The sequence below is a fragment of the Hippocampus bargibanti genome, linkage group LG12 (genome assembly GCF_051943395.1).
Source record: "Hippocampus bargibanti isolate YZ-2025 linkage group LG12, ASM5194339v1, whole genome shotgun sequence".
Classification (NCBI taxonomy): domain Eukaryota; kingdom Metazoa; phylum Chordata; class Actinopteri; order Syngnathiformes; family Syngnathidae; genus Hippocampus; species Hippocampus bargibanti.
The window spans coordinates 922,366-938,510 of record NC_142745.1 but is presented as its reverse complement, the minus strand read 5'-3'; the positions used below and the strand labels follow the sequence as shown (position 1 = coordinate 938,510).

Genomic DNA, 16,145 nt, shown 5'->3' with positions numbered 1-16,145 from the left:
ATGGAAGGACTGCTACAATGTGTCCTTTTTTCGGTCAGGGGCGTTCCTTCAGTGACGTAACGTACGAACTCGTCACCAACTAAAAAACAAGACTTCCTGAATATTCAGAGCGAGTCTTAAAAGGTCAAATATAGCTACATGCGGTGGAATCTTGCGCTCAGTAGAAGTCATTTGAAGCCATTTTACAAATTATGGACACAACTCGTCCGGAGACGTCGGTTGTCCTTTAAGGTGCTTTTGTATCGATATAAGCAGAGCAAATTGGGTGGCGGGAGATGAAAAGGGCACCGTAGTAACCGGATTATCGTAATAACCGGAACTACTTACATCATAAAAGGCTAGAAATTTGCCGGGAAATGAAAATAGTATCGGAATAAGCAGCACTATCAAAATAACCGATATCGATATAATGAGACTTTACTGTATTTTATTCTTTGCTTTTCGTTGACTTCATTTTGTCCCAAATTTACCACATTTGTCATGCCGCGGTTCTTTCTTAGCCTTTTGTTACATTGTGAGGAAATAAGTATCTTGCTAAAAATAAATAAAGAAAAACAATTTGGAGACAAGCTGGACATACAAACCTGCAGCCAGAGTTGATCATGTTGAGACCACTTGCCCCCCGCCGTACACTGGAAGGAGGCATTTTGACCCACGTTGACCTCCACGTTTTGAAGACGCAGGAAGTGAGGCGCCTTACCTGAAAGTGTAAAAAAAAAAAAAAAACGTGCTTAACGACCTCAAACGGGAGGGAAATTGGCCAACATCACCCCCTCCGAATTCACCCTCCACTCACACACACACACACACACACACACACACAAAACAGGCATCCTCCCCCGTCAAGAGTGCGGCGACAGTCATTTGCGGTGTGCAGAACAGTCCGCATTGGATAAGATAACATCATATGCAAATGTTGTGGTAACAAGGAAGCCCATCATTACATTTTAGGTGACTTTCAATTGGATAACATTTTACAAAACATTCAATGTCATTTTACGGCAAATAGTAACTATTAAATATGATGTCAATGGCGTTCCATAAAAAAAAAAAAACAGGTACCCACATTAAATTTGATATCATGATGCTAAATGAAAGACATAAACACTAAGGAGGATGAACACAGGCAACATTAGAAGTGAACATCTTACATGAGATTAGAAGAGCTGAAATGTGATAAATAATACATGATTAAACATGATGTACAAGATGGTAGAATCGAGGCACATATGTATTCAATATGGTGTCATTATACTACTTTAGAGGTTTGCGGTTCTCTAGTTTGTTGCCAGCCACTTTCTTGTCAAATGTGAGCGATGAAGACCCTGAGTTTAGACCTTCTTCCTGCCTCCATGCAATCCGTCTCCAAGCCTTGCAATCTGGGCGCGTGCGTGTACGTACGTGCGTGCGTGTGTGTGGAAGCAGAGAATCGTCAATGAGGCCACACAGTTGTGCAGGGTCAGCCATTACAACACATGCATGGAAAACACACACACACACACACACACACACACACACACACACACACACACACACACACACACACACACACACATGCACACACAGGGGCGCTCATGCACAGCCGGTCACTTACGGCAGGGATGAGCCAGAACTCGAATGTCGTCAACGGCGATGACTCCCGGGTGGCCCTGGACGGAAACGGCTTCAAATATTACCTAGAGAGGAAGAGGAGGAAGAGGAAGAGGGAGGGAGAAAACTGAAACAGATGAGTGCCCGCTACGTGTACGCGTGGCAAGATACAACCAGGTTGAGAGACATTTTGGATGAGAGCGTGTGTGCATGTTTTTTCCTTTTACAAATATTTTTGCGTGTGTGTGTGTTATATCGATATTCAAGGGAGTCGTCAAAAATCTGGACAAACCGGGCTTTGAGATACCGACCCTGTTTGTGTATATTCTCGTGCGTGCATAGAAATATATAATAGACATTAGGGATTTTTTTCTTTTTACAAATATTTTTTGCTTATATATGTTTTTTGGGGGGACACTAGCACATAGCTCAATTTTTATACTTTTTGTTGATACTTGCACTTTGCAGTTTTTTTATGGAACAGTTTTGCAGAGTTACAGTGTACACCACAGTCTTCCGACATTTTTATTATGCTTAGAAGATCTTGTTTTTTATATTTTCACCCCCCAATTCCCCTTTCAAATAGCTGTTGTGGACTGCAAATGTCCCCATTGTGGGACGATGACAAGCTTTCTGATTCTGAAAAACAAAGCCATAAAGACACATTTGCACTAGAATAACACGTTATTTTTTCAAATCACCGTGACTGGATCAATGGTCGTCTTATGATTTACCAAACAGAAAATATGTTGTGTTAAAACGTGTATTTTTTTTGCCTCTTCCAACCTAAAATCCGGTCGCAACAAGTGAAAGCTTTCCTCACGTCTGGGGGCCATTTTAACATTCAGCAGAGTGACAGGCTGCCAGCCCCGTCATGCACTGATGACCCACACGTACAAACGCGCACGCACACACGCACAAACGCACTAGCCAGCACTTGTCAGCACTGTGACCGCTCGGCTTGAATATAAACAAGTTAGATGGCAAAGAGGTGTGTGCGCGCGTGTTAAAATCCAGGGGTGCGTTTGTCGTGCTTCGCGACTCACCTGATAGGAGTTGGGCCAGAAAGTGGAAACGGCGAGCTCGGCCTTGAGCCACCCGTCGGTGACGGTGCCGCTGACGTTCCAAACGGGGTTGCTCTGAGCGCCGCCGTTCACCTGAGCGCAACGTTTGACGTATTTCACAAGTCGACGATTTCGCACGGCTAGCTTAGCTCACGTTGCTAACGAAGCACGTATGACTGACCTTGATGTAGACGTTGAGGGTGCCCGGGCCGGCGCCATCGCGACCCGAGATGGAGTACAGGAAGTCGATGCAGTGCGTGTCGTTTTCCTTCAGCTTGGGCATGTAGAGGTGCGCACGCTGACCCGACGCCCGGCCCGACGCGTTCACCGCCATCATACCGCCTGGTGGCCCGCATAAGAAGATAGCAGACAAAAAGAACACTTTCAAAGACAACCCACACCATTTTTCTTCTTTCCTAACTGACATCAGAAAAACGTTTGATAGCATCTCAAATAGCCAAAACTCGCAGGCTGATATTTTTAGTCAAATGCAAAACACACGTTAAAAACTGCCACAAAATGAGCACGAAATTGGGCAGATTCAGAAAGTCCCGCCCCCTTGTTGGTGATGTCACGTCAGGATACTACTGAATATTCAGCGCCAGTCTTAAAAGGTCAAATCTAGCTAGCTATATGCGCTGGAATCTTTGTCAAAAACGCTCCGTAAAAGTCATTTGAAGCCATTTTACAAATGATGGACGCAACTTGTCCGGAGGTGTCGGTTGTCCTTTAAATACGCAGTCGTCCAGATACTTTCTGTACATTCCCGAATTTGTTCTGGTTTTGATTTTCCTCGTTTGGGTGCTGAAAAAGCGCTGGCCGCGGCGGCGGGATTTTTTTTGCCTTTCCACAAGGGGGCAACATTCCAACCTCATTTCAAGCTCATATAACTCCAGACCCATATAATTTAGGTATAAAGTCTTTTTTTCGGATGAAAGAAGAGAGTCTAAGGTTTCTTACGCTGCATTGAATGCTTATGTAGTCCTGAAACGCCATATTTTATGGGTCCTGGAATTGGAGTGATAATGACAAAAACCCTGGCACTGGAGTGGACACATTTTTGCACAACGTCTGGTGGTGAATGAGTTAAAGACCTTTTTGACTCCTTGACGACATTTCAAATGAATTTCTGATTTAGCGGCTGACTCGTGTCCATCCAATCAGGTCAATGAAATCAGAAGGTGGCAGCCATTCAAACAACGGTGACTTTGACGTGGGTGTTTTTTGGTTGTGGTTGGTTTCTATGGGGGCGCAATTGATTTTCCCTTCATCCAACTAAGCCATTTGTCATGATTGTCTTACGATTTACGAGACAGAAAATATGTTGAAACTTGGATTCTCTCGCTGCTTTCTCCAACTTGTGTCATTTCAATTGATTGACGGAACACACGCTTCCATTCCATTTACAAAACAACCTGACGATTATTTGTAGTTGCCGCGACTTATCTGCGCTTCTACTGATTGCAGGTATACACCGTCCGTTGCCTTTTGCACTATCATGAATACAGATTTATGGTATAACGGAACAAACGTGATTCTCGTCGGAATCATGAGGCGCAAATGTTTCCTTTGTCTCGGATTAGAACACATTCAAGAGTATCACGGTCATTCCATTGTGTGTGCGTGTGCGTGTGTATGTGTGTGTGTGAATGTGTACGCGGTCTCCGCCTCCCCGAGCGCCGGGAGCAGCCACATAAAAAAACCTTCTGCCCGTCGAGTGTGTTTGAAGGTGTTTTACGACACGGGTCTGCTCTGTGGAACGGCGCCACAGGCCAGCGCCAGATTTACACGCTACTCCATCTTCTCCACATCCTCAATCATTCCGCACACGTGTGCGTGCGTTTCTGTGTGTGCGTGCGGAGATAAAAACTGATTAAGGGATTAATCAATTGGAATGAAAGGCCCAGGAACAATAAAAAAATGTAGAAAGGCAAAAATAATATGGAAAATGAAAAGGGGAATGCAAGTAATTGAAGTATATATACCGTACATAAATTCAATCAATCAATCAATCAATCAATCAATCAATCAATCAATCAATCAATCAATCAATCAATCAATCAATAATAATAATAATAATAATCATTATCATCAAAAATAATAACAATAATAATAATAATAATAAATGTAATTTTTAAGGCCCTTTTCAAAACTATATACAGTAAAGTCTCGTTATATCGATATTCAAGGGAGTCGAAAAAATATCGATATAACCGGGACTATCGATATATCCGATATCGATATAACGAGACTTTACTGTATATATATATATATATATATATATATATATATATATATATATATATATATATATATATATATATATATATATATATATATATATATATATGCCCAATATAATATACACAGACATACACGCATACACAGACATCACACACACATGCACGCGCACAACAGCACCCCATGGTCAAGAAAAAATAGCCACCAATCAGCGGAGACCAATTTTATCAATCAATATGAAATTGGGCAGATACGTCAATGAAAAGAGGCCTCAGGAAAACGCCTCAAGGACTCACGACGGGAATTCAGCAAGAAGTTAGCCACTTCAATTTGAAGGGAAAAAAAAAACTCGGTTCTTCCCTCCCTCCCGTAAAATTGAAGAACACCCCCCCCCCCCCCCCCCCACCGTCCCCCAACAAAAAGCACTCAACACCAGTTTCAATGTGAAATTGGCTGCACAAACGTCAATCGTAACCAAACAAGAGAAGAACCACACTTGAAAACAGACATCAAGTCAGCCATTTTGGTTCCAAGCGGCCATTTTGTGCTACTTTCAAGCCCGCAGACAACGAAACAGAGCAAAGATTTCCTTTGAAGGGAGAATTTCCAATCACGGTGGCACTTTGAAGGAACAAGGTCAAACTCAGCAAAGTTTAGCTATGTATTTTTCTCGAACTTTAGCAGCGCGGGTGCCACCTTCTTCTTGTATTTTCATCTTTCTGCGGTTCTTGTTCTTCTTCGGAGATGTAAAAGGCGTCTCTTTAGCACCCGCAGGACTCGGCGGCGACACGAGATTTTGACTTTGTGCCGCCGCTTGCGATGGCAACACGGCACATGGATAATTTATGCCTCTCGATGCCGGCTGTCAGCAGACGAGTGGGAAAAAAAAGACAAAAGGGGTGGAAAAAGGCTTCTTCAGCAGCCTGACGCAACAAAATCCAACAGTTTGTGTCCGAGCTGACAACCAAAAGAGCAACACTATGAAAAAGAAAATAATAGTTCAAAATAAAGTCCATCAAAGATGACATCATTCGCATTAGCTTGTACTGAAAGGATGCTAACGCGAACTGCTAATTAGCATATTTTGTGTACATGTTTTTTTTTCTTTGTCTACTGTTTGTTATTTTTGTCGACATCTCAAAAGCGTTCCTTGATGATTGCCGGAAGGTGTATGGCGCCTTCGTTGATGACTTTAATGTCAAAAAAACAAGTCTGGTTAGCTTTGCTGAGAACACAAATTTGTTTGCGATGGCTTCTTGAGATGTTTTGTTTTGGAAATATTTGCCGAAGATTGTCAGCGTCATTGACGAGCTAATGGTCCTGTGTAAAATCAACTTTAAATCGTTTTATTGGCAATTAATTTGGCCAGGTTGGATGAAAAGTTGTTTTTGAAGGCTAGCATACTTTTTTTTTTCATGTATGTGGACATTTTCAAAATGTCTGACGTTGACAAAATCACGACTGGAACCAAAGGACTTTATTTGCCTTTGGTGTTTCCAAAAAACGGCTACATAAAATATTCTCTTTTTCAACTTTTTTTACACTGTGATTGTTACTTCCGTGTTGAGTGATTATGAGCTAACGCTTAGCTAGCTAGCTAGCTTTCTATCTATTTGACTTACTTAGCCACTTAGCAGTTTTTTGACGATGATACTAGTGCAGCGTGTTCTACCGGAAACAAATTCCTTGTGTGTTCTACATACTTGGCAATAAAGATGATTCTGATTCTGATTACTTCTGGCATGAGTGATTATTAGCCAACTCTTAGCTAGCTAGCTACCTAGCTTTCTATCTATTTGAGTTACTTCCGGGTTGAGTGAACGCTGGCGCTGCTCACCCACTGGAAAACTTTGAACCCCTTGGCTGACAAACTTTTCGGTTTACGAACGTTACATGACAGAGCTTGAAACAAAAAAAAACAAACGTGTGAGAGTGTGAAAATAGTGAGAAAATGGATAGAAAACAGTTAAAATCTATGGGATATTTTAACTGTTTTCGATCCATTTTCTCACTATTCTCACACTCTCACACTTTTGTTCAGGCTCCACGTATAACCCGCACAAGTCATCTGTACACTTGATGCAAAAAGCGATCAAGCCAGCTAAACAGAACACAATTGATGAGGAACTAGGTAAAATGATCACAGAAAAAGCACCTCCAAGGGATCATTCCTCAAGATGGTGAAAGAAGAAGGCTACGTTCCTCATCAAGTGTTTAATGCTGAGGAAACCGGACACCCTATTCCATCAAGCCATTAATGACCATCACAAAGGTCAATAAAATGACTTTATTGTACAGTACAGTTTATTTCTTTAACCATAATACTATAGCACATTTATTATACATAAAATAAGGTATATTTTGTGTAGTTTTAAGGCTTAGAAAAGTAGAAAATTATGTTTTATGGGGACCTGGGAACGCATTATTCTCATTTTAATGGTTTCCTATGGGAAATTAATTTTTGGGATACAAACTTTTTGCATTACACACACTGTCTGGGAACCAATTAAGTTCGTAAGCCAAGGTCCCACAGTAATTGAAGCTGAAATTATCTTTGATGTTGTTGAAAACTGGCAACGTTGGCGCCGATGGTTTTCCAGTCCAAAGTGGCTCTTTGCTTTCTATTCCACTGAAGGCGGGAAATGACTTTTGGGACTATCCCGCTGCCATCAAAGAGAACACAAAAGCTCAACACGGGCAGGCTTGGGGGGGATTTAGGAAAGGCGGGAGGGGGGGCGGGGTCTCGGCGGATAGTAATTGAGAAGTCGCGCCGCATCATCATCAGCTCCGCTAACTGCAAATGAAGGAGAAAGAAAAACCCAAGTCGCGTCTGTAGCGGCGTCGTCGGCCGCCGTGTCATTTTACGCCATTATTGGCGCAGGCTCTGAGATGGCCAAATAAAAAGCGCGAGTTATCCGGTGCCCGCGGGAGCCATTACTCCAGCGCGCCGGCTTTTATACGCTGCCTGCCTCTTAAAAAAATGCTCGTTTCTTGCCCCCCCTGATGGATGCTCCGCCACTGTCTGCTTTGCTTCCATTTTTAGTTTATTTCTTTTTGGACTGATTCTGTCTGAGGGCATTTCTCACACACATTCACAAGCGTAAGATGAAAATGCTGCTTTTGATGTTTATTAAACAGCGTGGATGTTAGCTTTGATGATTTCTTTGAGAATGTTTTTATCTCTCATGGTAGATTTTTTTTTTTACATCACGATGGCGATGGAAAACTTTCCCACGGGCGATCGCCCCCCGCCGAGGACGGCCACGGGGTGGACCGCGGCCGCTCGCAAATCAACAGACGCCTGCGCTAAATTGCAATCAGGCAAAGCCATGAATTGGTAGATGAGACATGAAAGGAAATCTCCCTTTTCAGAAAGTCCCGCCCCCTTGTTTGTGACGTCACGCCAGGATACTTCTTCACAAACTGCATTGCTCCAGAACCAAAACCTTCCGTATCAATTCAAGCAGGTGAGAAAGAATGTCTAAGTTGACACAAATTCCCAGTGGACAAATCAGCCCATTTCCAACAGAGCTTGGGCGCCATCTTGTGCATTTTCTGGGCGCTACACTGAATGGAGACGGAAGGACTTCTTGAATCTATTGCAAACATTTATTCTTTCCTCTTCACAACTATTTGAATCATATTCATAACTGGATGAGTAACAAGAAAGCATCTTCTCCCAATCTGAACTCTCTGAAGCCATTGTTTTGATTCTGGAGCAAGGCAGTTTGTGAAGGAGTATCATGATGTGATGTCACGAACAAGAAGGCGGGGCCTTCTGAAACTGCCCACTTCCGGTTTCAAATTGAAGTAGTTTTTAGACACTTGAAGTCATTTTTATTGGTGTTTGGCATTTGACTAAAACTATCAGTCTACGTGTTTGGGCTAATTTAGATGCGATCAAACGTTTTTCCGACGTCAGTTAGGAAACAAAAAAGTGACGTCGGTTGTCCTTTAAGCGTTTGCTCAAAACTGACAAAAGAAACCGCAAAATGGCGGCCTTTCTGAGACTCCACCCCCTGCCCCCAATGTTGTTGTTTTTTATGGACACGTCAACACCTGAGTGCATGAGGACAAAATAAGTCCAAATGTCAAGACGGTGCCATGAACTCGGGCCTGTGTGGGTTTTCTCCGGGTATTCCGGTTTCCACCCACATTCACCAAACATGTATGGCGGGTTAATCGAACACAAATTGTCCTCAGGTGTAATTGGTTGTTTGTCTCTGTTTGCCCTGCGATTGTCTGGCAACCGGTTCAGGGTGTCCCTTGCGGAGACATCTGGGATCGGCTCTAAAAAGAGTCATTGATTAAATGACTAAATTAATTGATTGATCATTTATTGATTACTTGATTAATAGGTCAATTGACTAATTTAGTACCTGACTGATTGACTACTTATTCATTGATTTATTGAATACTTGACAAGTTGATTATTGACTAGTCGATTGATTGATTCATTGATTAACTGATTAATCTATTGATTGATTTGCTGATTAATCGGTTAATATTTTCATTGACTATTTGAGTACTTGACTAATTGAATACTTATTAATTGATTAGTTGACTAATTAATTCGTTGCTTGCTTGCTTGTTCGATAGATGGATGGATGGATTGATTGGTGTATTGATTGGTTAATCTATTGATTTATTGATTGATTGGTTGGCTGGTTGGTGTATTGATTGATTGATTGATTGATTGGTGTGTCGGTTGATTGATGATTGATTGATCGGTTAATATGTTAATTGATTAATCAATTAACTTATTGGTAATCGGTTACTAACTATAAAAACTGCAAAATGTTCTACGATGATCTGTTGATGCAAGTGAGAAAAAGAAGGTGAGTGAAAAAGCAAGACACGTAAGCCATCACGTGTAGCGTGCAACAACAACAACAAAAAAAAACAAAAAAAAGCTCATCTAAAAATAAATCAATGAAAACATAAAAACAAGCAAGGCTTTGCCAAGCGCTCACGCCCAACAATCAGCCTCGCAATCACCAGACGAGAGCTCTCCAATCAGCGGCCCACAGCCCAGCGGGCCTTCAACCTCTGCCTACAGCACGCCTATAAAAACACCGCCATCGCAACAATCCATTACCTCCGCACCTTCGTGTGTGTATGCGTGTGTGTGTGTGTGTGTGTGTTCATGCGCGGGTGTGTGGTAATTTTGATGCAGACAGATGTGTTATGATGTCAGAAGATCTGCGATGATTTTGAGCACCACGAATTGGGCAGGGGAACAAAGTCAGGTTTCAAGATTGGATTAGGGTTTGAAGGAAATCTTGACACCGTGGATCGGGTTTCAAATGAGGGTTTTGTGTAAAGCAGACTTTCCAGATAAAAGTGTGTTTCAAAAACAGGGCTGGGAAGATGGCAAATTAGGGTCCAAGACAATATTAGGGTTTTAAATTAGGGTTATTGTTTCAAATTTGGGTTATGAGAGAATACAACGGTTTCATATTATGGTTTGAAATCACAGTCGAGGGTTTCAAACTGAACTTTATTGGCCCGTCTTATTCTTTCAAATTAGGGTTTTGAGCCAACGTCTGGGTTTTAAATGACGTCTGAATTCATAAAAGTGTATGAAACAAAGCTTCGAAGGCAGACTTTCAAATTAAGATTGCTGCGCTCCGTTGGTGTGTTTCAGTTGCCGGTGGGAACGGCACACCACCGCGTGCCAGACGGACAGACGGACAGAGCGGGCGTACCTGTGTGCGCGCTTCGGTCCTGCTCCCACGTAAAGCCGCTGGTTCCCAACGACACGCTGTAGCCACAGCCGCTGTACGAGTCCTCGAAGGTGCAGCCGCCTGCGACGGAGAAAATCACGGTCACCAACAAAAGTTGCCTTTTCAAATTGTGGCAATGGCCGCAAATCACGGTTACAAGTTGCAAATTAAGGTGTCAAACCAGAGTCGGGCTTTTTAAATCAAGGCTTTTGCTTACAAACTGCAAATTAAGGTTTCAAGACAGGCTAGGGCTATAGGTAGCAATGAATGGTTCCTATTTCGGGTTTTATGAAGAGGTAGCGATTTCAGTCAGGCTTTCAAGACTTGCTTAAATTAGGGCTCTAAATTGGAATTCATATTTCACATCATAAACAAAGGTTACATTTTAAAATTAGCATCTCAAGACAGGGTTAGCTTTGAAAACAATGATTAGGGTTTTCAATTATCATTTCAGGCTGCGTTTACAGTTTTAAATTAAGGTGTCAAATCTAGTTCGGGGTTCGAATCCAATGGTTTGAAAGACAAGGTTAAGGTTGAAAACGTTGCGCATTGCTCCACGCGGTGGCGCTGCGCCATCCAAGTGTCAACGCCATTACGCGGCTCCATGACGCTCCTTTTGCGCCACATTAGCCTTCGCCGTTAGCCCCGGGGCGCTAAATACGCCCCCTCCACCCTTCTTCGCTGCCTTTAAGCCCCCTCCGCCCCCACTCCCATGCGCGCACGGCTAATTAGCCGTATGCTCTGACACGCGGCGTTTAAATTGCATGGATTTATTTGTGGAATCAATTAGCTCCGGCTTCTTCTTTACGCTTTTGTCGCTGTCGGCGTTTAGCAGGCGTACGCTGGAGAGACAATTGGCGGGCGTCCAGTATTTCATGGCCTCCTATTTTAAAGGTTAAGGTTTCAATTTACGGCTTTTCCACTTAGCGTTCGGTGTACTTGTTTGAAATTACAATTCCGTCGCTGAGATAAGAGTTCCTCCTTTTAAAACAACGTTTCAGATTTGGGTTTCTAAATGTGTTTACATGCAAGGGTTGGGCTTTCAAATTAGCCGGAGGGTTTCAAATTCAGGTTTGGAACTTGATTCGGGTTTCAAAATGTTTGACAATAAAGCTTACAAATCTATTTTATTTATATATTTTTTTTTCACTAATGCTAGTTTCTTCAGCCTAAATATTGTGTTTTTCATTGTCTGTTAGATTTGAATTAGATTAGTTTAGATTAGATTAGTTTAAATCAGATTAGCCTTTATTAGTCTCACAGTGAAAAATGTTAAATTTTACAGCAACAAAGTGATGAAAGGAAGTGGAAAGGAAAAGAAGTCAAAAAAGAAAATACAGGAGCTGCTGTCAAGGACGCCACTCTCGCGGCACCATCGTGTCTTCTTGGGGGGCGGGGGGTGTTAGGATTAGGTGTGTGCTGCCAAATAAATCCCCCACCCCCTTGATTCCAAAGTATGTCCACATACTGAGCTGCTAGAAGACTTCCAAAGTGGTGGCGATGACATAATCCTCCAGCCTGATGAGGCGGCAACACTGACGGCCTCGGATCCTTGTGTGGGTCTGTGTGTGTGTGTGTGTGTGTGTGTGTGTGTGTGTGTGTGTGTGTGTGTGTGTGCGTGTGTGTGTGTGTGTGTGTGTGTGTGTGTGTGTGTGCGTGTGTGTGTGTGTGTGTGTGTATATGATTGACATCCAGCGCCTCATGTGCTCTCTCATGTGGAACTAAAATTTACAAGGTAGCCTAACCCAATTCATGTTGCACATAATTAAAGTTCCCAAACACCTGCGCACACTTTGGGTTGGGCTGTATTTCGGTGTCGCAGTATCACATCACGCCGTGTCTAAATAATAATAATAATAATAATAATAATAATAATACATTTATAAGCGCCTTTCAAAACTCTCAAAGTCACTTTACAGTCACAGGATAAGTTTTTCTGTGGGTGAGCAGCGGCAGTCACACGCGTCAGCATTCACTCAACCCGGAAGTAACTCAAATAGATAGAAAGCAGGCTAGCTAAATGATAGATAGCTAATAATAATGTTTTTTTTTCCGGGTGTTTTGATGAACACATTCAGGAAAAAAAGTGCACTTTGTAACCAGTTTGAATTTAGTGAACAGGTACAAAAACGTAAATTGCAGATTTGGATGACGTGTTCGGAAAGATTTGCGGTGGTCAACGCAAGCTACAAATGATATCTAACATTAGCAACAGTATTAGCGCGATGAGCAGACGGTAAAACAGTCAAGTTGTTGACCGCGTGCGTTAGCGCACTCATTGCGTGTGCGTATTTCTTCTCCGTGCGCCTTCCCGCAACGCGGGCTCTTTAGCGGTCATTAAATCAGCTGTCAGCGAGCAGTCCGACGTCTTGAAAGATTCCCATTAAGCCGCTTAAAAAGCATACGCTGACGTACGTAAGCGTGCCGGCCGGCGACGTGATCTAAGTGAGCAGTAAAGAGAGTGTTTAGAACGCATGGCTGGGGGGCAAGGGGGGGGGGGGCGTCTTTGCGTCTCGTCTTTGCGTCCCGTCTCATCCCGTCTCTGCCGCTCGTCTCGACGGCTTAGCTTTTGCGACTGGCCGCCTCGTGTCGCCGCGCGTTAGCGTAAATTCACGTGAAAGGCCGCCGATAGCCGCGCCGCCGCCTCGGGTTAGCTAGCCGCGGCAGCCGGGCCAGCCATTCGTCTCCAACACCGTAGGGTTCTCGTGTTTAGGCGTGCGTGCCTTGTTGTTGTTGTTGTTGTTTGCTCGCGTGCCTTCCAAACGGAGCCCGAGGTTGAGAAATGTGCGTGAATATTCATAATATGCCTTGAAAGCGGCTCAGTTGCCCCCCTGGAGACGCAGCCAGTTATTAGCATCGGGCTCAATGGAAGTTTAGGTGCGCCAAGCTTGTGGGAATTCCATTCCAAATGACTTGAGGCTGAAAATGATGCGGAACGACACGTCGCAGAACATCGAAAAGCCCCCCCGACCCCCCCCTCCCCCCCACACCCAAGAGGCCCACAACGAACAACATTCCGACCAAAGTTTCCTGTGTGTGTTATGTATTTTGTGCAAATGTGTGTGTGTGGGTGTGTGTCTGTGAGTGAAAGCACGTCTTGTGTTTTTGTGCAATTGTGTGTCTTTGTGAGTCTGTGTAAGCATTTCTTATGTATTTTTGTGTGTACAATTGTGTGTGTGTGTGTGTGTGTGTGTGTGTGTGTGTGTGTGTGTGTGTGTGTGTGTGTGTGTGTGTGTGTCTGTGAGTGTAAGCATGTATTGTGTTTTTGTGCAATGATGCGTCTGTGTAAGCATATGTTATGTATTTTTGTGCAATTGTGTGTTTGTTTGCGTGTGTGTGCGTGCGTGCGTGCGTGCTTGCCTGTGTTGCTAATCATCCATAGGTGACACATTTTATGAGTTTGGGCCTTTTATTATATGGATCTATTCATCATTTCCAAGCAGCCTTGAATAGGAAAAGTCTCATTTTACTGTAGGGGCTGATTCCTTTCCTTTTTTTGTTTTGTTTTGTTTTGATGTATTTATTTTTTACTGAGCTCATCAGGAGAAGAAAAACACCGCAAAGCTCAAATCTAAAAGAAAGGAAACAAAAAGCAGATCCGATTTGTATTCAAGTTGGATATTTACATGTTTGTACACTTGTCGCGAAGTATGTTTACATCACATCAATGATACTCTATTTCTAGATACTTGCAGTGCACCGCCTATCATATAATCAATGCCTATGAATGATTTTCAAATCATTTGATCAATGAACGGTCAACATCTTGAACCACTATCATTTGTACGCCACCGTGCTTTTATTGTGTGTAAAGACTGCAGTACATATGCAGCTAAAAGCTAGCAACCACACATTTGACGACGATGAGGTTAAAATCTTAGTCAAATCACTTTGCTGCTGTGAAATGTAAATTTCTCCACATTTCTCCTGTTAAATTGCTGTGAATGTTGACCTGATTGTCCCCAGGTTGCCCGTGCTACACTTGTGTATTGAGTCACAAGTGTTGACTAAGCATACAACAGCATGGAACTTTTAAATAGGATAACTTCTTATTCTCTAATCTCTATCAACGACTGAGAGCTTACGCAGACATATACTGAAAAAGAGACACTTCATGTCCAATTTTCAAGAGCTTTTGTGGGTACGTCGGCACGCATCTGTTTGTTTTCTCCACCTGAGGTTCCATCCGGAGCAATCGGGTCAGAATTTCTGCACGTGTGTGTGTATGTTTTCACCACCTGAGGTTAAACAGTGTGTGTGTGTGTGTGTGTGTGTGTGTGTGTGTGTGTGTGTGTGTGTGTGTGTGTGTGTGTGTGTGTGTGTGCGTGCGTGCGTGTGTGTGTGTGTGTCTGGATGTGTGTGTAAGAGAACGAGAGAGAGAGAGAGAGAGAGAGAGAGAGAGAGAGAGAGAGCAAGGACGGTCGTAGCTGAGGGCGTAGTTGTGTGTTCCTTTTTTATGTTTATACTTTTAGACAGGTGTGCGCACCTTTCAGAACTGGACATGCTTTATGTGTGTGTGTGTGTGTGTGTGTGTGTGTGTGTGTGTGTGTGTGTTGGCCTACTTCCTATTCGCTCCCACCCCATCAGTGACCTTGGACCCACACAGCCACCCAGGGGCTCCCTCTCGCATCCACTTTTATTGTGGAAAATGTCCAGTTGTTGTTTTAATGCACAAGGTAATCCTGCACGGCATATAAGGATGCTCTGGTTCATGGCTCTTCACGGTTTTAGAAGATGGTCGTAAAATCAGCAGGATGACAGTTTTTCTGCGGGTGAGCAGTGGCAGCCACACGCGCCAGCGTTCACTCAACTCGGAAGTAACTCAAATAGATACAAAGCTAACGAGCTAGCCAATCGATAGCTTTGTCGCCCTCTTCTGCCTCTTTTTGGTGCAACATGAAGTTTTCAGACCAAACAAGTACAGCAAAATGCATTGACGTGATGGAAAGACTGCTACAGTGTGTTCCTTCTCAGTCAGGGGCGTTCCTTCAGTGACGTGACGTGAGGACTCGTCACCAACTCAAAAACAAGACTTCCGGAATATTCAGCGCCAGTCTTAAAAGGTAAAATATAGCTAAAATATGCGGTGGAATCTTAGTCAAATACGCCCAGTAGAAGTCATTTGAAGCCATTTTACAAATTATGGACACAACTTGTCTGGAGACGTCGGTTTTCCTTTAAGGCTTATTTAGTAGAAAAAATATGTTTTATGGGGACCCGGGAATGGATTATTCTCATTTTAATGGTTTCCTATGGGAAATTAATTTTTGGGATACACACTTTTCGCCTTACACACGCTGTCTGGGAATCAATTAAGTTCGTAAGCTGATGTATCGCTGTATTTGATGACGAATTCAAAGCATCAGGTGGATTTTTTTTTTTTTACCTTGACATTGTGAATTATGTCTACTGTTTATCTTACTTTCCTTCCATACTGGACACAAGAAATGTCTTGAATTTTTTTTTTTTAATGGTCTTTAATGGTCTTTTTTTTGGTGGTCTCATCATCTGCATGGTGGGCTGA

General features: G+C 43.0%; 1 protein-coding gene across 8 annotated transcripts in view; it reads right to left on the bottom strand.

Annotated features, from left to right (window-relative positions):
* The window catches only part of ptprt (protein tyrosine phosphatase receptor type T), a 127,394-nt gene that overhangs the window by 97,761 nt on the left and 13,488 nt on the right, over positions 1-16,145 (bottom strand). For all 8 annotated transcript variants that reach the window (XM_089009492.1, XM_089009484.1, XM_089009487.1 and 5 more), the window contains 5 exons: positions 10,604-10,702; positions 2,836-2,996; positions 2,637-2,747; positions 1,595-1,676; positions 585-700 (listed from right to left, as the gene is read on the bottom strand). In XM_089009492.1, the coding sequence (XP_088865618.1) occupies positions 585-700; positions 1,595-1,676; positions 2,637-2,747; positions 2,836-2,991 (465 nt within the window). In that variant the 5' untranslated portion in view covers positions 2,992-2,996; positions 10,604-10,702. The remainder of the gene's footprint in view (positions 1-584; positions 701-1,594; positions 1,677-2,636; positions 2,748-2,835; positions 2,997-10,603; positions 10,703-16,145) is intronic.